Source organism: Crinia signifera, chromosome 8 (genome assembly GCF_055691185.1).
Source record: "Crinia signifera chromosome 8, ASM5569118v1, whole genome shotgun sequence".
In the NCBI taxonomy this organism is placed as follows: domain Eukaryota; kingdom Metazoa; phylum Chordata; class Amphibia; order Anura; family Myobatrachidae; genus Crinia; species Crinia signifera.
Window position 1 is genome coordinate 140,922,884 of NC_139224.1, and position 24,161 is coordinate 140,947,044.

The 24,161-nt window shown below is 48.0% G+C and overlaps 1 protein-coding gene across 2 annotated transcripts in view; it reads left to right on the forward strand.

Moving 5' to 3' along the window:
- The window catches only part of TNR (tenascin R), a 413,177-nt gene that overhangs the window by 314,369 nt on the left and 74,647 nt on the right, over positions 1-24,161 (forward strand). For both annotated transcript variants that reach the window (XM_083157271.1, XM_083157272.1), the window contains exons 5-7: positions 905-1,020; positions 15,117-15,267; positions 16,878-17,147. In XM_083157271.1, the coding sequence (XP_083013397.1) occupies positions 905-1,020; positions 15,117-15,267; positions 16,878-17,147 (537 nt within the window). The remainder of the gene's footprint in view (positions 1-904; positions 1,021-15,116; positions 15,268-16,877; positions 17,148-24,161) is intronic.

Below are 24,161 nucleotides of genomic sequence, written 5' to 3' on the forward strand. Positions count from 1 at the left end.
ACACTGGACACAAATGCAGCCTTAGAGTTTTTATTTGTAGCAAGCAACAGCACTCCAGTATGTTCACAGTTTTACAGTACAGCAGCATACAGGTGTCAGCAGCACAGCTTCCCCACAGCTTACAATGGCCCTACCATAGCCCGCAACCCCAGCCTATCACCTGGGCAGCTATTTCACCATCCGGAGCCATTACCCTCTGCCCTGGACACAGATATAACAGAAAGCCACAGGTGCTGCAAATAAGCCAAACCTTCATCACCTCTTTGGGAAAAACTGGACTGGATCTAATCATCCTGCTGCTGATGCTGCTCCTCGAAAACCTGGTCCAGAAGTTCACATTTACAGATGGAGCTGGCCTTGTCTTTGCAGGGGCTTGCAAAACTATCGGCAGCCCCCGCCAGCTCCCACCAGGGGGCGCACGCGCACGAGACGCACGTGCGCCCAGTGGCAACGGAGCTCCCCTGGGTCCCCGCCACCAATGGTCCCCCTTGTCGCCGATCTCCAGCAGGGACATTCTGGTGATCCCCAGCGGTGAAAGAGAGGCGCTCCATCTGTACTTCATGTGAACTTATGCTGTCCCTGCCACAATATCTAATTATTTTCTCCTCGTAAAGGGACCTGCATCATCTCAGTTTGCCCCGACCCCTGCACCCCTTCTTCTGATTCACCTCCTTCCTGCTCCATTACTTCTCAATATCCCTCAGCCAGGCTCAACCCCACTCTGCCACATGGACACAAGTATGCACCAGGGTTACATACAAATTCCAGACAAAGTGGTTCTCGTATAGAATATAACTAATAACCGCAGTGCTGTAAGGCAGTACCGCTAACCAGTATGCCACACCAATGTGTGCGCTGTGCTTTTTGTCTCTCCTCTTGTAACTTTCATGTCTCTTGTTTTCAGACATCTCCCCACCGACAGGACTGCAGTTCAAAAATGTGACTCAAACCTCAGTGGAGGTGCAGTGGGAACCCCCAATTTTTCCTATTGATGGCTGGGAAATTAGTTTTACCCCAACGGTATGTTAATAGCTATCTGCTAAATACACACTCCCCGTGATGTATATATGTAAATTCACTTCAGATTCCATTCATACAGTACATACAGTGCATACAGTGCATACAGTACATACAGTGCATACAGTACATACAGTGCATACAGTGAATACAGTACATACTGTACATACAGTACATACAGTGCATACAGTACATAAAGTGCATACAGTGCATACAGTACATACAGTAAATACAGTGCATACAGTACATACAGTGCATACAGTGCATACAGTACATACAGTAGATTTTGCTGTGGAATAGGATGTAACAATCAACTTTAATAAGTACTTTATAGGGTAATGTTGGTACATACTAGGCCGACGGATTGGTTGTCCAGCCGATCCGCTGTCCTATCTGACGACTGTTATCTCCATACACACCGATTGTTGCCCGAATGCAGATCCAGAGCAGGGCTTTCTGATCAGTATGGGAGCAAATTCTTAAGATGCAAAATCTATAAAAAGATATGGGAGAAGTTCTAAAGTGACACTTTGCAAATGAGGATTGTGATTAGAGGTGAAAGGTGACAATAATGGGACTGTCATACATCCACCACTTTATTGTTTTGCTCATACATGTAACTGAAGATTTGGTGATTATGAGATGTGACAATTCATTTTTATGTATAGCCTACAGTCATATTGTACTGCACACACATTGGAGATCATTCTGGTTGACTCACAAAGCTGTGAATTTTGCAGCTTTGCGATTCAACTAAACACTGCCCGCCACCCGCACGAACACCTGCCCCCCCCTCGCACTGCGAATATCCCTGCACGCATGCAAATGAATGTTTTGCATAAACATCCACTCGCAGCCTTGCATGCAGGGCAGATGATTTTAAAGCGTTCGCAAATCTAAGTCACTCTCTTATGACTCAGATCTGCGGCGCCCTGGTAAGTGAACAGGGCGGGCAGGTGACAACTGGTGACGTCACCTGCCCGGTCCCCAGCACCAAATTACCATGGGAATGGCCAGTGTTTTCATTGGGATGCCCGTGAGACACTGGGCATTCCCATTGGTGGAACAAGTGCCCCCTGTCCCATGCCCCCTCCCGCACTGCTCTATGCCAATGGGCCAGCGACTATACAAGTCATAGAAACATAGAATTTGACGGCAGATAAGAACCATTTGGCACATCTAGTCTGCCCCTTTTTTATCCTTCAGGTAATCTCAACCCCTTTGTTCGCAAATGGAGCCTGCACATGCACATAAATGCTTATGCACAGTAGCAAAACATTGTTCCCTGTGTGAAAGCGCAGGGGTGCGTACAGACCAGAATGACCTACATCATCTGCTGTTGACTCTATACATCCACCTGCCTATGGGGTAAATGTATGAAGCCTCGAGAATGGTATCTATCCCAACAAAGAACATTATGTGCAAGGTGATAATGCTCCAGCCAATCAACCCTTGTCAATTTACATATTGGAGCTGATTGGCTGGTGCATTATAACCTTGCATTCTTTACAGTAGATACTTCTCCAAACTTCATACATTTACCCCTTCAATACTAGGCTGCATCCCATCTTTGACAGTATTTTAAATAGTCTGGTTCTCAGCTTATTTACAACGCCCTTAAACTGTTTAATCAGATGGTTGTGAATCTTGATACTGTACCTTGCTTATTACTACTGGTTTCCTCTAAAGTCTTGTTTTCAAACTCTCTCATTCATTCACATTTGCAAGCTGTGCACATTTTTGAGAGTCCTTTTGTTTCCAGTAAGAACTCGAGACTTGTTTTTACTTTCGATATTTCATTACACTAAATAAAAACTGGTGCTAATGGTCTGTCCATTGCAGGCATGGTTGTGCTGATGAATTCATGCTTAATACGACCCCAGATGTCTCTTGGCTGCGGGTCCAGGAAAGCTGTTAAACTGGGTCTAAGCCAAACGCTAGTGCAATTTTTTTCCCACCTGCCAGAGAGCTGTTCCGTTCGTCTTCTGACTACAACAGCGGACGGCGTCCTTGCCTGCTTCCCTGTGACAAGGCTTAAAGAGATCTTTCAAAGCTATGACGTGTGTGACTGAGCTTGTGTCAGTCGGCTTTTATGAGGAAAAAGAGATCTTTTTACAAGTGGTTCTCGATGGCGTTTGAAGGGGTGAGAGGAGTGTGTAGGCGAAAGAGCAACGCTCATTTAGACAAGAAGCCTCGGACAAGGATTAAATAGATTAGGGCTTTGTTTGTTACGGGGAAAAGAATTGGCACGTTCTAGTGAATGATTTGATGTCATGGGACGCTCGTAAGCTGCATGCTTCACTGACCAGCTGAATGGAGAAGCCATCAGTAATAATGGGAGATATAAGGGAGGAATGCAAGATAAGGAGCTGGGCCTGTCATCTCCCTGGGCTCTATCTAGGAGTGATCCGATTGGGGGATATTGTGCTGAGAGCGGCGTGATAGTTCTGTGTATAATCTGATGATATTCTGCTAGTAACAGGGTTACACAAGCAGTTGTATTATACACCAACTGGTCGGTTTGGATCTATACAAAGGCCTTTATTCCGATCTGATCGCAGTACAAATTTGTTCTCAAAATGGGCAAAACCATGTGCACTGCAGGTGGGGCAGATGTAACATGTGCAGAGAGAGTTACATGTGGGTGGGGTTTGTTGAAACTGAAATCTAAATTGTACTGTAATAATGCAGCCAGTATTTACCCTGCACAGAAACAAAATAACTCACACAAATCTAACGCTCTCTATACATGTTACATCTGCCCCACCTGCAGTGCACATGGTTTTGCCCATTTTGAGAACAAATTTGTACTGCGATCAGATCGGAATAAGGGCCAAAATGGAATGTTAATACTTAATGCAGTGGAGAGTGATAAACAACCAGCCAATCCGCTCCTACCTGTCATTTTTCAAACCCAGTCTGTAACATGACAGGTAGGAGCTGATTGACTGGCTGTTTATCAATCTATCACTTTTTGAAGATGCTGCAGGTCACTTTGGGGCTGGAGGGAGGGGGGTGGAGACAGGTTATCACTGCATTCTTTCCAGCACCAGTCTTCTGAAAGCAGTCGGGATGCCGGCGTTGGTACTCTGACCACCAGGATGCTGACTGCACCCCTTGTACCACGACCTCAGCCTTGCCACACTAGTACATCCCTACTTACAACCTTGTTATCTGTCGGTTATCTCCTGGAGAATTTTATAGAGCTGTGTTGAGATAGAAAGCACAACGTTTGCGCAACCTTCCTTTGTCTTTATTAGATATGTTTTCTCATATTTGTCACAAAATACTTCTTACCAGTCGGGTTTTCTGTTCTTCTTGGCCAACACACATCCTTGTGCTCTGAAACACTTCACACTTAAGGTGCGAGATTCAGCAAGCTGAAAATGCCGTAAAAACCCCGTTTTCTGAGTTTTTACCGCATTTTCATATGCAGCAAAGCCCCATTGCTGGCTATGGGCTTCCCTTCGCGTTCCCCGCCGCCCCACACGCCTCCCGCCGATCAGCGCCGCACCCCCCTCACCTGTGTCCGGGCAGCCTCCTGCTGTGCTGCCCGGACCAGTGATTTCCTCCTGCCTGCACCACTTCTGAGTGCAGGGAGGAGGAACCGGAGCCCTTACAGCTGTGTAAGGGTTCCGGCAGGGAGGGGGGGGACCCGGTGCACATCGCCGGGCATCGCTTTTGCGTTAATAATCGCATATGTTACTGCATATGCGATTATTAACTATGCGAATGCCGGCGATGTGCACCGGGGATTATTAGTGAATCCCGCCCAATGTGTGAAGTGTCGCTTCGCTTGCCACACTTCGGGCTCGGTAGCTCACTCCACTCCGCTCACCCCAACTTTACTGAAGGTAATAGATGGTGGCTTGGACACAAAAGGGAGCAGATTTGTAATTGTTCCCTTTTACGAAAATCCTTACATAGCGGTTAAGTAGAAGCTAATGTAATCGCCATAGCCGTGGCCACAAAGATGAGGAAGTACCAAGGCTTATTCTTCAATACAGCACATGCGTTACATACGTGGCCTGTACATCAGGGGTCCGGCTCCTGCTCAGCAGTTAGGTTATGACATCCTATTGTATGCCTGAATGCACTTCTGATGAAGGGGGACTAAAAGGGTGATTTTATCTGCTGGCTGAAATGGGCAATGCCTGCAGCAGTTAAACATTTCATGAATAGGCGACGGCCCTTGGAATCTGGAACATACATTATTTATTACATTTTTACATTTTTGTATAGAACTCAGGTCTCTGCTCAGGTGCCCATGACCAATCCCTTCCTCAGTGACACTTTGCTCATTTACAGACAACACTTTCTCATTTGTCTCTGTCTGTTTGGTTGACTGAGCATTTGTCATTTGTCACGTGACTCATCATCCCTGAGTCACTGCATCAATTTGATAAGCATTTTATTTTTCTGGGGGGGTAAGTGTTAAACACCAAGTCCCCTAAATATCTATAGCCTATTCAGACTCATTTGCTGTGACTGCCATTAACCTGTATTAATATTTCGCAGAATAAAACCATCATTATTACAATGATTTCTTATAGAGCAACCCCACGTCGTATCCTGACCTAGCCTGAGTCATTTTTCTATCTGCGAGAGCTGTTTCTGATCTCACCGTCTCGTTTCCTGCTCCGACTGGTTCCTTCCTGTGGTTGCATTCATCAAACCTGCCTCGACAAACTCCAAAATTAGTTCTGATTCTGGTCTAGACTCAATGGCATTAATTAAAGCTCCATATGATTTAAGAAGGCTTCGTAGGAATAAAGCATATATATGACGGTATTTAATGCCCTCCCTAATTCCGTTAAACTACTCTGAAGTTGCTAGAATTGCAATTACCGTACATGATTTTGCATTGCTGAGGCTTTTGCAGTCTCTTGCTGTATTATTTGAGTAGCGGATATAGTCAACTATTAAAATTTGATCTGTAACGAATGGCCTGATTTAGAGGAGGACGTGAAGCGGCTTGGTGCTGCGCCTTTGGTTGCAGACAATTTGAGGAGAAATGAAAATGTTGTAGGAGCCGTCTTTTGTAAAAAGACAACCATTCAGATCCGCTGTTTGCGTCCTAAGAGACAGCATCGGAAAAACAAAACCACTGGACACATGCCCAACCCTAAGGTTGTTCAACAGAGCTGCAGAGGCCAGTGAATCTGCATCCAAGGACACAGTCGCTGGCCCCAAAAAACAGCACCAACACAACTCCATTTTGAAGAGTGAACCCTGTCACCAAGCTTATCTTATCAACTAACCCTCTGCACCGTGCTAACCATAACCCTCTCCCTAGTGCCTAACCATAATCTCCTCTCCCATAGCATAACCATAACCCGCTCCATACCTCCCAACTTTCGACGTGAAGAAATAGGGACAAGCGCGAGCGCCCGAAAAGGGGGCGGGCGTATGCAAATGAGGGCGTGGCTTATGCTAATTAGCCGCAACCTCATTTTCATACGAGAATAGACGCTGTGCGCATGCGCACAGCGTCTATTCTACTAGATTGGGGGTTCTCCCAACTGCCACCCCCCGCAGCGGGACAATGCCTGCCGCGGGTGGGACGTCGGGACAGGACCCGAAAATCGGGACTGTCCCGACGGAATCGTGACAGTTGGGAGGTATGCGCTCCCTAGTGCCCAACCCTAATCTCCTCTCCCATACCATAACCATAACCCTCTCCCTGGTGCCTAATCCTAATCTCCTCTCTCATAGCCTAACCGTAACCCTCTCCCTAGTGCCCAACCTTAATCTCCTCTCCCATAGTCTAACCATAACCCTCTCCCTTGTGCCTAACCCTAATCTCCTCTCCCATAGTCTAGCCATAACCCTCTCCCTTGTGCCTAACCATAATCTCCTCTCCCATAGTCTAACCATAACCCTCTCCCCAGTGCCTAACCATAATCTCCTCTCCCATAGTCTAACCATAACCCTCTCCCTAGTGCCTAACCATAATCTCCTCTCCCATAGTCTAACCATAACCCGCTCCCTAGTGCCCAGCCCTAATCTCCTCTCCCATAGTCTAAACATAACCCTCTCCCTAGTGCCCAACCTTAATCTCCTCTCCCATAGTCTAACCATAACCCTCTCCCTTGTGCCTAACCCTAATCTCCTCTCCCATAGTCTAACCATAACTCTCTCCCTGGTGCCTAACCCTAATCTCCTCTCCCATAGTCTAACCATAACCCTCTCCCTAGTGCCTAACCATAATCTCCTCTCCCATAGTCTAACCATAACCCGCTCCCTAGTGCCCAGCCCTAATCTCCTCTCCCATAGTCTAAACATAACCCTCTCCCTAGTGCCCAACCTTAATCTCCTCTCCCGTAGTCTAACCATAACCCTCTCCCTTGTGCCTAACCCTAATCTCCTCTCCCATAGTCTAACCATAACTCTCTCCCTGGTGCCTAACCCTAATCTCCTCTCCCATAGTCTAACCCACAGGTCTTCAACCTGTGGCCCTCCAGATGTTGTGGAACTACATGTCCCAGCATGCCCTGACTGTTTTGGCATGCTCTTATAGGAAAAGATGTGGCAATGCATGATGGAACATGTAGTTTCACAACATCTGGAGGGCCATAGGTTGAAGACCCATGGTCTAACCATAACCCTCTCCCTTGTGCCTAACCCTAATCTCCTCTCCCATAGTCTAAACATAACCCTCTCCCTAGTGCTTAATCCTAATCTCTCCCATAGTCTAACCATAACCCTCTCCCTTGTGCCTAACCTTAATCTCCTCTCCCATAGTCTAACCATAACCCTCTCCCTAGTGCCCAACCCTAATCTCCTCTCCCATAGTCTAACCATAACCCTCTCCCTGATAGCATCTCCGCCATGGCTGACAATTACTGTTTTCTGATCTGCTATGCCTCACAAAAATTCCATGCTAACAGCTATCTCTCTGACGAGTTACAGAATTGGATTACTATTGTACTGCAGACTGGGTATTAACCTGTTGGAAAACTGAAGTGTGAAGTGATGTGGTGAAAGGTCGAAAATGACAATGTCAGGCTCTTTGTAAATGAGGAGATAGACACACTCTGAAAACCGTAACTCAGATCCAACTCAGTAAATGGGAGAATTACAACAGCATTTGCATGCAATGGGAAATAAGGGGCCGATTTGCATATGCAAACCCCTGCAATTTTTCATTCGCCGGAGTGCTCACTGCCTGATTGATAGGCAGGGAGAATTTTGGGGTGGGTGGATGATGACACACGTAAGCACCCACCTCCAATTCATCATCATCGTTCATCTAGTAAATTCTGTCTTACTTTTTATAGTGAACAGAGGAAAAATGGGTACTCTTTACCTAGAACGGCGCCCGTCGCGGGCATCGCGGGTACATTTATGCCTGCCCGCGACGCGACCGACGCGATGCCCGCGATTTTCCCATTGAAAACCATGTTAAACCTGAAAAATCGCGTCGGTCGCGTCGCGGCCGGCCATAAACGTACCCGCGATGCCCGCGACGCGATGCTCCCGATTTCCCATAGGAAGCAATGTTAAAAGCCGCGATGTACCCGATTTTAGTGTTAAATGCCTCAATCCACCCGATTTGGCCATAGGAATCAATGTTAAATGGGCTACAGAGCCCATTAACCCTTAAATGTCCCCCCAAATTTTTAACGCCACCCCACGATCAACGCCAACCCGAAGCGTGGCGAGCGCAGCGAGCCCGCGAGGGGCGGCGGTACGCGTCCTCCGACCTTTTCATGCCCTACTATCCACGTCGGCGTGGTGTGAGAATAGAATAGTGTGGCGAGCGCAGCGAGCCACCGAGCCCGAAGCGTGGCGAGCGCAGCGAGCCCCGCGAGGGGACGCGGATACCTTCACAGGTAAGCGCGTCCCCTCGCGGGCTTCACAGGTGTCCGTGGCCACGCGGACACCTGTGAAGCCCGCGAGGGGACGCGTATAACTGTGAAGGTATCCGCGTCCCCTCGCGGGGCTCGCTGCGCTCGCCACGCTTCGGGCTCGGTGGCTCGCTGCGCTCGCCACACTATTCTATTCTCAACTCCACGCCGACGTGGATAGTAGGGCATGAAAAGGTCGTAGGACGCGTACCGCCGCCCCTCGCGGGCTCGCTGCGCTCGCCACGCTTCGGGTTGGCGTGGATCGTGGGGTGGCGTACAAAAATTGGGGGGACATTTAAGGGTTAATTGGGGCTATTTGGGCTCTGTAGCCCATTTAACATTGATTCCTATGGGAAAATCGCGGGCATTGAGGCATTTAACGCTAAAATCGCGGTCAATCAGGCTTTTTAACATTGTTCTCTATGGGAAAATCGCGGTAATCGCGGGTACCCGATTTTGATGTACCCGCGATTTACCCGCGATTTACCCGCGATGCCGCGATTACCGCGATTTTACCCGCGATGCCCGCGATTTCAATCGTGGGCGCCGTTCTAGGTAAAGAGTACCGAAAAATGATTGGATTGTGAGTAGGGTGGCCAATCCCGGGATTGGGATTGGCGGGATCCCAGGATTTGGCCCCAAAATTGCCGGTATTTGAATATCGGGATTGGAGTTTCCAATCCTGGGATTTCGAGATTAGACTGCACATGTGCAGTCTAATGCCGGACAGCGTCTGAGCACTAGCTCAGACGCTGCCCGACTGCTCCCATTCACGGTGTACGGCTCTGCGCAGCATGACATGGTCAGAGGTCACACTGCACAGGCCGCCAATCAGCCACCGCTCCTGGAACCCCACTTCATCACCGATTGGCACCACTCATGGAACCCCGCTGCACCACTGATCCCCCACTGATCGTCCACACCCTCTCCCGGAAACCCTCTGCACCTCCTATCGTCCTCTGCTCCCGCAACCCAGCTGCACCGCCGATCATCCGCACCCCCGCTTCCAGCCACGCCATGTGAGTATATGTGGGGCGGCCAGTTTGTGGGGGGAGGGGGGCATTTTTTCAATTAGGGAGACCAATTGGGGATTGAGCTTTTTTCAATCCCGGGATTGAAAAAATGCAGCGGGATTGGCATCCCTAATGGTGAGTAACCAATGATATGATTTCAGTAAGAGTACACATCCGCTCCTAGCATAGCGATGGGATCCAGCCAGTGGGGGGGGGGGGGGGTGTTCGGCAGGGCAGCGTTAACCTGCTCACTAGGCAGCGAATCTACACAGCCTAGCGAGCAAGTCTGAATCGGGCGCTAAGTATAGAACAGACACCACAGAACGGTGAGGACACAGGAAACGGTACTTGTTTCCTAGCACGGCCACAAATCTTGGCCATCGGGGGTAATTTTAGTGGTCTGCGACGAGACCGACGCGATGCCCCCGATTTTTCCATTGAAATGCATTGAAAACAGTGAAAAATCGGGTCGGTCGCGTCGTGTGCGCCTAAAAATGCTTAAATGGTCCACCCGCGATGGCCGCGATTTCCCCATAGGGAACAATGTTAAATGCCTCAATTTACCCGCGATGACCACAATTTCCCATAGGAAACAATGTTAAATGGGTCAATTTACCCAAATCATCATAGGGAAGAATGGTAAATGGGCCAGAAACCCCAAAAAACCCCCCTGACCAGTGAAATGTACCCCCAAAAGTAGTTTACGCCACCCCACGATCAATGTGAACCCGAAGCGTGGCGAGCGCAGCGAGCCCGCGAGGGGCGGCGGTACGCGTCCTCCGACCTTTTCATACCCCCACTATCCACGTCGGCGTGGAGTTGAGAATAGAATAGTGTGGCGAGCGCAGCGAGCCACCGAGCCCGAAGCGTGGCGAGCGCAGCGAGCCCCACGAGGGGACGCGGATACCTTCACAGGTAAACGCGTCCCTTCGCGGGCTTCACAGGTGTCCGCGTCGCCATGGACACCTGGGAAGCCCGCGAGGGGACGCATATAACTGTGAAGGTATCCGCGTCCCCTCCAGGGGCTCGCTGCGCTCGCCACGCTTCGGGCTCGGTGGCTCGCTGCGCTCGCCACACTATTCTATTCTCAACTCCTTGCCGATGTGGATAGTGGGGGTATGAAAAGGTCGGAGGACGCGTACCGCCGCCCCTCGCGGGCTATCTGCGCTCGCCATGCTTCGGGTTCACGTTGATCGCGGGGTGGCGTCTAGTACTTTTGGGGGGACATTTTAATGTTCAGGGGTGCTTTTTGGCCCATTTACCATTGTTCCCTATGATAATTTGGGTAAATTGATCCATTTCACATTGTTTCCTATGGGAAATCGGGGTCATCGCGGGTAAATTGAGGCATTGAACATTGTTCTCTATGGGGAAATCGCGGGCATCGCGTCTGGCCCATCGCACCCGATTTTTTTCCGCATGCGATGCCCGCGATGGCCCCGATTTTACCCCCGATGACCGCGATTATGATCGTTTTGGCCGTGCTAGGAAACAAGTACCCAGGAAACATATAGGCCATCATACTGGCTTTCTCCTCTTATAATCTGAACAAAAGAAGTTGGTGCCAGTGTTACTAATAAGGGACAATTATTAACATTTTGGATGCAGAACAATATACTCTAATGTAAATCTAACTTTATGGATCCAAACCCACCTGGGTCATAATCTACTGCTCAGTCTTCACTATGAGCATTACCTAAATTATGTATGTGCCGCCTCCCCCCTTTCTCTGCCTGAGAGGTGCATATCCAATGAGCTCAGCCACAGCGAAAACTGCTCAGTGTGCTACTTACTGGATTTGCTGGTTACATTTCCCCTCATTAAATCATGGAATACGTGATTTCTGGCTTCACGCATTCACAGTTTTAGAATGACAATGACATACAGTAACTCGGACTTGGAAACTTTTCTTGCATTAAACTTAAAATTCCACAAAATTCCAGTTACCTAAACTGAACTCTACAAACCCATCTTATTCTGCTGATTCTGGTTCCCTGCACGGGGGTCCCAGTAATGATTTGAGAAATATGGTAAAGCCGGCAACAGGTAGTTGGAGGAAAAGAGAGGATGATGCCATGGAAACTTCAGAAAATCCCACAGCATGTGTCCTTTTAGGACAAACCTTACCCCTCCCCCTTTTCCGCATAGCGTAAACCCTCTCTTTAGTGCCTAACCCTAACTCTCCCTCCTAACTCTGCCTGCCACAGTCCCTCCTGGACTATCTCCACAAGCAGCCTAACTGGGATGCCACAATCCTACCTGGACTATATACACATTGAAACAGCCTCACTTGAATATACAGTCCGTCTAGGACTGTGTATGGGGTTGCCGACGTAGTCATCCTGTTGGATCCCCATCGCGACACGTTGTGTAGCGTGTACCCAGCTTAAGTGTTTTGGTATCATCAGGGAATATACTGATTATGCAGGAATTTATTGTAGCTTGCGTACCAATGAGTTCATCGGTGGCATTGTGGACATTCCGGACCATTCCAAAATGGCTATCTATTAGTTGGCTGCCAACTCTTGCCACATGGCTAAAGTATTTATTTCTGCAAACTGATTTACACTAATCTCTGTAACCCGGGTCAACATTAGCACGGTTGACACAACATGCATTCAGTCAACATGGTAAAAAGTTCAACATACAGTAATAATAGTCAACACCGCATATGGTCTACATGAGGGTTTTTATTTACAATTGTTTTGAACTTTTTCATACCATTCACAGAGGCTATGATTGAGAACGGTAAAGTGTGCCAAGGGGAGCGGAGTGAGCCACCTTGCCTAAAGCCCTTAAGCAAGAAAGATATATGTGGGGGATATGGTGCACTTATTGGGGTCTATGTGCTACAAGATAGAAACTCCCCCCCCCCCCCTAAATACCTCATGTCAACTTTTTCATTTGAGTTTTCTTCCAAGTCAACCTTTTTTGTTCCACCTAGACACTGTCAACCTTTTCACTGTCGACCTAATGTACCTCATCCAGCCCCAGTATTCTCTGACACATGTGTGTTTCATTTGTGAAATGTCCATCCAACTAGAACATTGGCGGAACATGTGAGTGGTTGGCCCAGGTGCAAAATTATAATTTGGGCCCCCTCCTCCACCTCAACGCAAGTTCATAATATGCCACACAGCAGTGGGCCCCTTAGTCCTCAGGGGCCCCGGTGCATTGCACCTGCTGCACCAGTGGTAGTTTCTCCTCTGAACTAGAACATCTTTTATGTTTGCAGCTCCTCATCTTGCCAAGTGTATTGTTGGATTTCAGCTGAACGCTGGTCTTACTCGCTCAGATATTCTGCAAGATGAGTTTTCTGCGGCTCCTTGCTGAAGGTCTTTTGTGCTCTGATGCATAATATTTCATAATCTGGAGGGGTGCTTTTGACTTGTTTTTGAGGCAGTGCTGCCTTTGACAGAAAATCAGCAATTTATATCTGTGATCCCTCCGTGTAGGTCACAGTAAGATTGCATTTCTGCAGACACAGCATCGCATACTGTAGACATTTGGCACTCCATGATCCAAGTAGACTTTTTACGTCTCACTGACTTGTGATCAGTCTCAGCATGAACCACTCTCTGTCCATGGAACTACTAATAAAACCGCTTGCAGAGGGGAAAAAAATGGCAAGACATTCCCAATCAATGTCAGTATACAATCATTTGGTTGGTGACAATGGGCCTGATTCAGATTTGCACTGATTTTGCCCGAATCAGACCCATTTAGAGGGCTGTGAATTTGATAAACCGTGCATGTGCACGGTACGCTGTGTGCATGTGCGGGGTACAGTATATATATATATAGCTTAGAAAATAAAGGGCGAGATTTAGTGGGTTGACCGTTTTTGAGAAAATGTGATTTTTGCTCAAATCGCCCTATATCGCCGTTTTTTAAAATCACATTTTTGCCACGAATTCACATATTTAATGAGGTGTGTATTCCGGCATGAAAAGTGCGATATAGGGCGATTTTCGGGATAATAGTGCGATTTTTTAGTCATGAAAAGGTGCGATTTTGGTAAAATGTGCGATTTTGTGGAAAAAAAAAATAATTTGGCGTGAGGTCCCCCCTCCTGTACATACCCAGCCCCGGGCTCATTGAGCCGGACCTGGTTCCAAAAATACGGGGGACAAAAAGCGTAGGGGTCCCCCGTATTTCTGAAACCAGCCCCGGACTCTTGGACCGGTCCTGGTTCCAAAAATACAGGGGACAAAAAATCTGGGGGTCCCCCGTATTTTGAAACCAGCACCGTGCTCCAACAGCCCGCAGTGTCATGCCACAGCCGGGGGACACTTTTTACACAAGTTCCTCCGGCCGTACCATGAGCACCGTGGCTGGTCAGCCTTTGACGGGGTACCTGGAGGAGAGGTGAACCCCCCAATAAAGGGGTCCCCCCCCCCAGGCTTCACCCGTCCAGGGCTGAAGCCCGGGGCTGTCACCGGCGTCCCTGGCCATTGGACGCCGGCCTGATAGTGTTAAATTCACATTCCTAACATTGCTTAATACAGGAGAACTACAAGTGCCAGCAGACCTCCCCCGCATGCTGGGACTTGGAGAACCACAAGTCCCAGCATGCGGGGCATTAATGGGCCCGCTGGGACTTATAGTCCACCTGTAAAAAGAATGTTAAAATAAAGCGCACACACAGAAAAGTACAACTTTATTACACACACACACACACCTCACTTTTACAACCACATACTTACCGATCCAGGATCCAGCGCTGGTCTCTCTGCAGCAGAGCCGGACAGCCCGCACTATCAGCGGGCTGAACCGGCTTTCTCCGATGCAGCTAACAGCTTCTGTCGCGTTGTCCCAGCGCAACAGAGGCTGAGAGCGTCTTCGGCTTATGCGTCTCCATGGAGATGCATAGCTCAGCCAATCAGGGCTGAGCTATGCGTCTCCATGGAGACGCATCGCCCAATCACGCTCTCAACCTGTCGCTCTCAGCCACAATGCTGTCTGCTGACTACACATGTGATGTGATGGCCTTCTGCAGTAACTTGCAGGGGTCCTGTCATTATTTTTCTTGTCTGATGGGGTTCCAGAGCAAAATAGTTTGAGGACCCCTGGATTTGAGTATTCACACACAGTTAGCAGTTGAGTCCTCCAGAACCCATCAGGACTGAAAGCAGCTGGTTCTTCTATCTACTAAATATCAAACATCTAAGTTTTAAGTAATAAAATGTGTTTTAAACAATGAATAAAATGTTCTGTTTTTCTCTTCCAATGTCAGAATAATGAGGGTGGTCTAACCGTCCAGCTCCCCAGCAGCGTCACTTCTTATAACCAGACTGGGTTGAAACCCGGAGAGGAGTACACCATTAGCATCATTTCACTGAAAGAGCAAGCAAGGAGTCCTCCAACATCGGGCAGCGTAACAACTGGTAAGTCCATTGGTTCAACCACACGCATATAGGGCCTTATTCAGATTGCTTCGCTCGGACGCGTGCATGGGCTGAAGTGAATGTACCAAACCCCGCCTAGCGAATATATCGCCCGCGCCGCCCGTTCGCAAGCCGGATTCGTCCTGTCAGCATGCGAACGGATGTTTTATGTGATCATCCATTCGCATGCCTGTGGGAACCTTGCCCATCATTTGATGGTCGGCGACCATCGAATGATGTGGAAAGCGTTGGCCCATGCACAAGTGGTCTACACCACTCGTACATATGAGCGAAGAAAAACAGCTGACATCTGCGGGCAGCTGACATCTGGTTAAGTCAGCTGTCCGCCCCCCTCACGCACATCACGACTGCATTTGCATACACACGCCGCGCGTTTCCATGGGATTGTCCAAGAAAAGCAGGGTGTGCGCATATGGTAATGACCCTGATCAGCCCACAATGCCCCTCTCCACCCCCTGCTCGGAAGGCCAGGAGCAAGCACTCGGCAATCAGACTTCTCGCTGAGTTCGCATGCTCCCTGGGTACAGGTCAAGGTCGACATGGTTCTAGGTCGACACAAGCATTAGGTCGTCATGGGCAAGGTCGACAGCCAAAAGGTCGACATGGGGTTTTTCACTGTTTTTTACCCGAATGTCAACACTGTCGACATGGACACAGTTTGAAGTGCACAGCTTCGTTGGACATGCTTCTGGTACGGCGCCTCCCTACGCTCGACACAATATTTTATTCTCCCACCACACCCTAGTGCAGGGCTGGGCAACACCGGCCCTCCAGATGTCAGTGAACTACACATCCCAGGATGCTTTGCAATAGTTTTGCTATGTGGCATCCTGGGATGTGTAGTTCATTAACATCTGGAGGGCCGGTGTTGCCTAGCCCTGCCCTAGTGGATGGTAGGTCATGAAATACTGCCTGTCGGCACATGTCGGCTCAAAAACAGTGAGTAAACCATGTCCACCTTGCCCATGTCCACCTAATGATTGTGTCGACCTAATGACCTGTCGACCTAATGACCTAATGACCTGTCAACCTAGACGCATGTCGACCTTGTTGCCTGTCGACCTAGTGGTGTCAACCCAATACTTGTCTACCTAGTTGCTGTAGACCTAATGACCGTATCCCACGCAGATATGGTTCTGCACATGCGTATAGCACAACATCGGTACGCTGGCCGAATTCACGTCCGAGTGAAGTGATCTGAATAAGGGCCTTATTACAGACAGCTACCCAATTACTAGATGCTGAGATCATTGCAGAGTTCAATATAAGTAACAAGTACATCGAACAACCTCTTTCAGTGACTTTAATTCATTGCAAGAATAGCCGAGAGTAAGGAAAAAGATTAATATAGCAACATGTAGCAGAAGATGCCGTCGAGATTTATGGTGACAATGCATTAGGTACATTGGTCAGCTCAAGATGTATGTAGTACGGTAGAAGTAAATGACTTACCTTTAATATAATGAATCTTTGTCCACATACAGTATACAGCAATGTCTGAAGGTCTGGACAAGGACATGGGTATATTGATAACATAAAGGCAAACACAGAGGAAACTGCTGCTGCATTCTGTTCTGTTTTCTCCCCAGCCATTGACGGCCCATCACACATCCTAGTGCGGGACGTGTCTGACACCGTCGCTTTTGTGGAGTGGACTCCGGCAAGAGCTAAACTGGACTTCATCCAACTACAGTATGGTCCAGTCAATGGAGAAGGGGAGAGAACCACCTTCCGCCTGCAGCCCCCTCTGAGTCAGTATTCCATGCAAGTCCTGCGACCAGGAGCACAGTACCAGGTGTCCGTGTGTGGCATCCGTGGGGACATTCGCAGCAATCCTGTCAGCGCCACTTTCACCACAGGTACTAAACCAGGCTCAGTAATGATCCCAACAGTCTCAGTCTAAGCCAGAGGCGGAACTACCATTGGTGTAGCATTGCACCGGGGCCCCTGACAACTAAGGGGCCTACTGCTGCCCAAACCAGCAATGGGTTATTGTGCACTTGGGTTTGGGTGGAGGAGGAGGCCTTAATTATATTTTTGCACCTGGGCCTACAACCCACAAGTTCCACCACTGGTTAATCACAGACATGATGGACAAAAGTGGGCACCATAGTGTTATGCTGTAATTGAGAAGAATGTCATATTATAGTAATTCATATATGACATTCTAAATGACTTATAGTACAGTAAGTGACCCATTTATTACTTGGAATGAGCTTCCAACTGGAATAATAAACTGTAGGCAGCTTGTGATGGGTATTTGAGACATTGGGATGAGGATGGATGAACGTCTGACTGCTGCTTCTGCAGTGTTCTGTTCTGCTTAGAATGAGGCTGGTCGGCCTTTAATTGCTCACAGTGGATAGAGAATATATTGTTGCACTGAAGTTAACACAGATAGTGACAGCGCAGGGAAATCATTTGCCAGGCTACAAGAAGACTATTTAGAAAAAAAGTACAGTATATATTCAATATTCATCTGGAAAGAGATATTTTTAAATGAAATCCAGTTTGATTTTTCCTGCTGTCTGCACACACCTCAGCAGATGAGGATTTCCAACTAGGCACATTAGGCACATGCCTATGGGTACAACCTGGTGGGGGCAGAATAACAACACCCCTCCACCCCCACAACACACACACATCAGACCAGCTGAGGATCCTTTTAGCAGCCGCAGCAGGAGAAGGGGCAATCAGAACCAGCAGTGACGGGGCTGCAGTTCTAGAGCAGCAGTAACTGCATTGAGCAAGGGGGGCATACAGGCATGTGCCATGGACTCCCGTCACACAGGGCAGGGCCACTCTCATAGTCATGGAGGGAATATTTTGGGCAACTCTGATGTCACTCACAGGGGCCATGCTAGGGATGGATATCGGATTTGTAGCTGCTAAGTTCCCCTTCACCGTAAGGACCTGGGACCACTGAAAATAACAATAATAAATGTCTGCAGCTGTCAGAGATGAGGCAGTGTGACAGGCATTATATGGGACTTCTTGCCACCAATACTCCAACCCTCCCCCCTGCTCCACACAACTACTTGTAAAGTTGGGTCTCTGAAGTCAGCGCTGGCACCGATCAGCCTGTCTCAGTTGCAGATTAGTAAATTCATACTGAATTAGGCCCTACATGAGACCTAAAGCTTCTAAAAATGAAAAAAAGGTGATGTTGAAGTGAATATAGCAACCAATCAGTTCCTGTCTATCATTTTCTAAAATGCAGTAGAGAAATGATAGACATAATTTAATTGGCTGCTATGGCCAACAGCACCTCTTCTTCATTTTTAGAAGCTGTAGTAAATGTAACTCTCTGCGTCTGTTTTGGTGTACGGTTTGTTTCTGTCACCTCAGGGTTTTGCTGTAGAAAGACGTTTTCTCTCTATTTAATTACTTGAAAAGTGCAGAGACACCACAGATCTCTCCGCCTTTTCATTTCTGCGCTCTTATCCTGCAGACTTCATCAATTTAAATGTGGGCTGTGCAGGAGCGGTATTTTCTCTAGAAAAGCATGGAAGAGGTGTCCTTAATAGCTTTCTTCACCAACGCTGCACACTGCATTCAGACATCTTCAGCAGATGCAAAAGATATAATCTCCTTGCCAGGATCGCCATTTACCACAGGGGCTGTCCTAAAGATTTAAGGTGCCCATTTATCATTCAATATTTGCGGCTAAATCCCCGAAAACACCTGTTTTGGGGGGTTAGATGCAAATATGTACGTAGGAGGGTACCGCTGCCAGAATCTCCTATCCCTGCTGCGATCCCTCCTGTACCAACGCCGGCCGCCTCCCCCATAGATTTCTATGGGGGATGCGAAGCTGCCCGATGTATCAGGCGCGGTTAGCGCTGACTCCCCCGACGCAACCGCGCTGACTTCACTGCCCCAGGCAGCAGTGCATCGCATCCCTGGGATACCGCCATACTGAGATGGCGGTAGCTTATTGTAGCCTATGGGCTACACACCGCACTGCTGCCAGGGTAGTGAGGTCAGCGGGTTTGGAGGGGGGGGGGGTCAGCGCTAACTGCGCCTGCACAGACCCCTGGCTTCCGGGCTCAGCACATCAGAGGGATGGGCTCCTTTAAGAGCCCTGTCCCTGCGTGTCAGGGATAATACATCCCTGTGATAGGATGTTCCACCCAGATCACATTGTAAATGCAATCCATGATAAATGGGCCCCTAAATACAGTAGTCATTTGAAAGCGAAAAAGCCTATGGTGCTTTTATGTTTTCATTATAAATAGACCTCTTAGCAAAGGTGGATTTTCCGCAAGGCAACCTTGCTGCCTGCCTAGGGCTCAGAAGGTCCCAAGGGCCCCCATAAAGATATCCTGGATGTTGAAAACCTTCCCAGAGGAGCATTGCGTGACTACCGAGTGATGTCATGACATCACATGGTCCTTCTCGCACTCTAAAAGACTCTTTGATGTTCTCTGATAAGATGTTTGGACACACACAATGGTTTCATCCACTATATGTGGGTAGTCAGTTCACATTAAATGTGACACAGGTAGTAAGGCTACTTCCAAAAGACCTAGAACATGATTCAGATTTGTACGCAATGATGATGTTCACGCAGCTGAGTATTTATCGGTAGACTGTGCAAGTGCCAAGGTACTCTATTAATGCCAACAGCATTCAGCAGCAAAAAATAAAGTAGTATGGATCATTGGAGGGTCCCAAACCAGTATCGTGCCAATCGGGGGCATTTTTTCAATCCCGGGAATAGGGATTTTAAAAAAAGCTCAAACCCGAGATTACCGGGATCACAGGATTGGCATCCCTAAAAGCGCAGGTCGGGAAGTCATGCTGCGCAGGCCGTATGGTGGGGTCGGGAACAGCCAGATGCTGCCTGGCATTAGACTGTGCATGAGCAGTCTAATCCCTAAATCCCGGGATCTCAGCCAATCAGTGGCTTCCCATTAATTTGTATGGGCTTTTTTTTCTGTTTGCTTACTACCCGGATTCCCCTGCCCGGCTCCCTGATCCCCTCGCCTCGCCCCCCCCACCCCTGCTCCCTCCACCGGGCTCTCTCCTCCACCCGCTGCCATCTGGCAAATCTTATGTGCAGCCAATCCAACCTCCGGACTCCAATCCGATGTGCACGGGACCGCGCATCGGGTCGGATGGGATGTCTACATGTGCGATTTTGGTCGATTTCATGGCCCAATTCATCTGAATCGGGTGAAATCGTGCCCAAATTGCATAGTGTATTAAGGGTCCTTTAGTCTCTCCTGAGCCACCTCTATCATTCCTTCATCCCTGCAAAATGTGACAGCATGTGTATTCTTATTAATAGGGGGGGGGGGGGGGGGTGGCCAATAATGTTGTGTTTAGCAGCGGCCTGACCCTTTAATCTGGCACTTCACCTCAATCCAGCTCACACTCAATGTCTGGTATTAGTGGGGATTAAATAGAAATTTATTAAAAGAGGCGCAATTCCAAAAAAGGATCATTAGTGTAAATATACATCGTGATAGGAGAGAGTCCACCTGTAAACAAGAAATTAGACAACCCAAATGTATACTCCCTTTACTACAGAGCTATCCTATCAGAAACAAATACCAGGACAGAATAAATGAAAGTAGCAAAATGCAAACAAAAATGTCAAAATCTAAACAGAACAAATATACCCAAGTACAAGACGTATTCCCTGCATATTCCCTCATTCTGTGTTCTCACCCCCACCTAGGCGTACCTGGACCCCAACACAAGCCACTCCTAACTATAAAGTCTACCTAACAATCCCTCCAACCCAATCATAGGATGAATACAGAACAAGCTGCATTTAGCCACTACACCAACCAGAAAAGGAAAGTAGTAAAATAAGTACAACTGCAAAAAGTGCAAACCAACATTAAGGAAAACTAAACCTAAACTATCACTAGCAAGGCCATATAAAGAATATGGAACAGTGTTCCCATAAACCCAGAAACATTGAGGCACATAAGAGCAATGAACGAACACATGAGTCCACCTAGCTAGACCTAGGGTAGAACAGAAAAGTTAAACCAAAAAAAGTGAGTTCACGGACACTGCCCCAGTCTCGCCTGGATTATTAAAAAAGTGAGTAGACCCTTCTGCCATCAAACAAAGATGAGACTAGAAGAGCATGGAGTATTGACGTTGTTAATCATTAAGATTGTATTTACGTGAAATAAATTTAGAATGGCATTTTAGAACACAAAATCAGGGTGACCAATACAGGGCAATTGAGGGGACTGCGCAAATCAACCAATTGCAGGACAGCGTCTATTTCCTTTTGGTATTGTATGTGGGCAATGAATCTCCTCAGTGGATCACTGGAAAGAGGGAGCCTGAAAGGAAGTCAGTTTGCCCATTTCACAGAAAGGGGAAAGAGCCTCCCTACCGAACATTTGATCTAGCCAATCTTCCAGGAACATCTCAGGAGTGGATCCTTCAGCTCACTCAGGGAGGTCCCCAAAGCGTAGATTATTTATCTGGAGCTGACCCTTCAGTTTAGTTTGATTATAATGACAAGAAGCTATGTGTGAGGTGAGATCTTGTATGACCCATCAGAGGCATAGTGAAGTCCTCCACAGTGGAGATATGGTGCTTATCCTCTCCTACTCGCTCCCTCATCTTTTAAAGAATGTGGGGAATCAAAGAAATATCCATTTGCACTTCAACAATTTTTCCCGTGAACTTCTTCTCCAAGGCAGTGATGGCTAGAATGATTGGATTCACCGAGGGCGGGGTCAAAACTAGGTAACAGCCAAGCTGCAGGGAAGCTATAAGCTGGGGGCCTGTATGTCTTACTTCCCCATATTATACAATAAATACACAGACATCATTTAGAAGAGGGGACAATGGGAGTAAAACCAGAAAAGTATGAAGGTGAGGTCAGGTGTAGTATGGTGGATAGGGTAACATACATTACACCACTGTTCAGGACAGTGGCGTAACTACGGTAAGGCAGCCCCAGCTGCATCTTGGGGGAGCAAGCAGCATCAGGGTCTGTGTGGACGCCCTCATCCGCTCGACTCACTGACATGCTGCTGCCTGCCGCTGCCCACTGGCTGAGCACCGGAGGCGAGTCAGCTGCAGCGCGGGTGGGGCCATGGCAGAGACGACAAATCCCCCCACTGATTTAATTGACTGTACACAGAGCTGGCTATTGGCTACTGTGTACAGAATGGGCGGGCGCATTGGCATACTAGGGCGGCCTGGGATGCGTCAGAGCCAAGGGAAGCAGCCGTGTCTGCTGGTCTCTCTTCATATATCCTGCTTCAGCTTCTCTATTATGCGTGTAATTTCATCACACCACAAAGCTGGGGAAGCATGCTGGAGAGGAGCCGGGGGGGGGGGGGGGGGGTTGGGGGGGGCAAAATGTATAGTTACGCCACTGGTTCAGGAGGCTAATACAGGAACACCAACCTGATGAGTATAGTATGTACCTCAGGCCAAATATTAGTTGATCAAAGAAAAGCAGGCCAGCTCAGAGGTTGAACTACAATTCCAAGATAGCATGTGTAGGTTATAGATTACAGGATTTACAAAAAAAGCATTACATATACCTCAAACATCAGCATTTTGCTGCCAGCTGCAGCCTGTAGTATTGAAATCCAAGATAGCCACCATCAGTGCAGGACACCAGGGCAGCAAGGGAGATAGCCAACCAAACAGCACAGCTGGGATATAGAGGAGCACTGACCATACAGGAGTGCACCAAAAATAAGCCCACCACAGTCAAAGGAGGATGAAGCTGGAGAGTGCCACTGCACATATGGGGAAGGTACAGTAAGTTCAGGGTTAGGTCTAGAACCTAATTGGATATAGGACCTCTGACCGCACAACAGGGGGAGAAGCAAGATCTGCAAATGGGAGCCTAATTGAACGCCCGCCACATTTCCAGCACATTGGCTCGTTTCACTCATCACCTGGTTAATAAAGGCAATAGGTGGTGGCGTGGAAAGTGGTGTTGCAAAGCCACTGACTTTTTACCTCTTCACGGTTTTGCATGTCACGCAGTTGGGTGTGAAAGGTCCTTTCTTCAACTTGGATCTAGCAACTACCGCCAGTTTAGAATCGGTGCCTCAGCCGTCAATCACAAAGTCCCAATTCCGGACCAGTGGACAGCGGGTAGGGCTGTCCCAAAGCCAAGCCACACCCCAAATCTGAACACTGCTATCATTGTGGGTTGTGTCTAGATCAGGGCTGGGCAACAGCGGCCCTCCAGATGTTGCTGAACTACACATCCCAGCATGCCTTGCATCAGTTTCAGCATGGCCACATAGCAAAACTAATACAAAGCATCCTGGGATGTGTAGTTCATTAACATCTGGAGGGCCGGTGTTGCCCAGCCCTGGTCTAGATCCACTTCTGTTTTTTGACCAGGGTGTGACGTTAGGTGAGAGTAGAAGTTGTTAGATGCATCCCCAATGTTTTTATTTTATCTGTAATTTAGGTAGGTGTAGGTTATTTACTTTTATAATAGCTGGATTGTACACTCGCAGGCTCACTTCGCTCGCCACGCTTCGGGCGCGGTGGCCCGCTTCGCTTGACATAAATTTAGATTCCCCTACAGGTATACGAGGACCCAGTGCATGATGGGAAAAGTAAAAAAAAAGTGGTTCTAGCTGCAATCATTCATTGTATTGAAAGCTAATACATTTACTAACGGCTGACAACCTCTCCATTACACGCATGCCATGATGCCATGATACATATTGTTACTAAAATAGAATGTTTCAGCTGAGATAACTTTGGAATTCACCTTCACGTACATTTTGTAAGAAAAAAAACTTTCCCATAAAGACAACAGGTTATGGTCTAAGCCTCCTGTAGCTACAGCCCCTGATTCACCTAGCCTTAATCTGTATAAGGTTATAATATGTGGTTTGGAAGCATCAATTTGT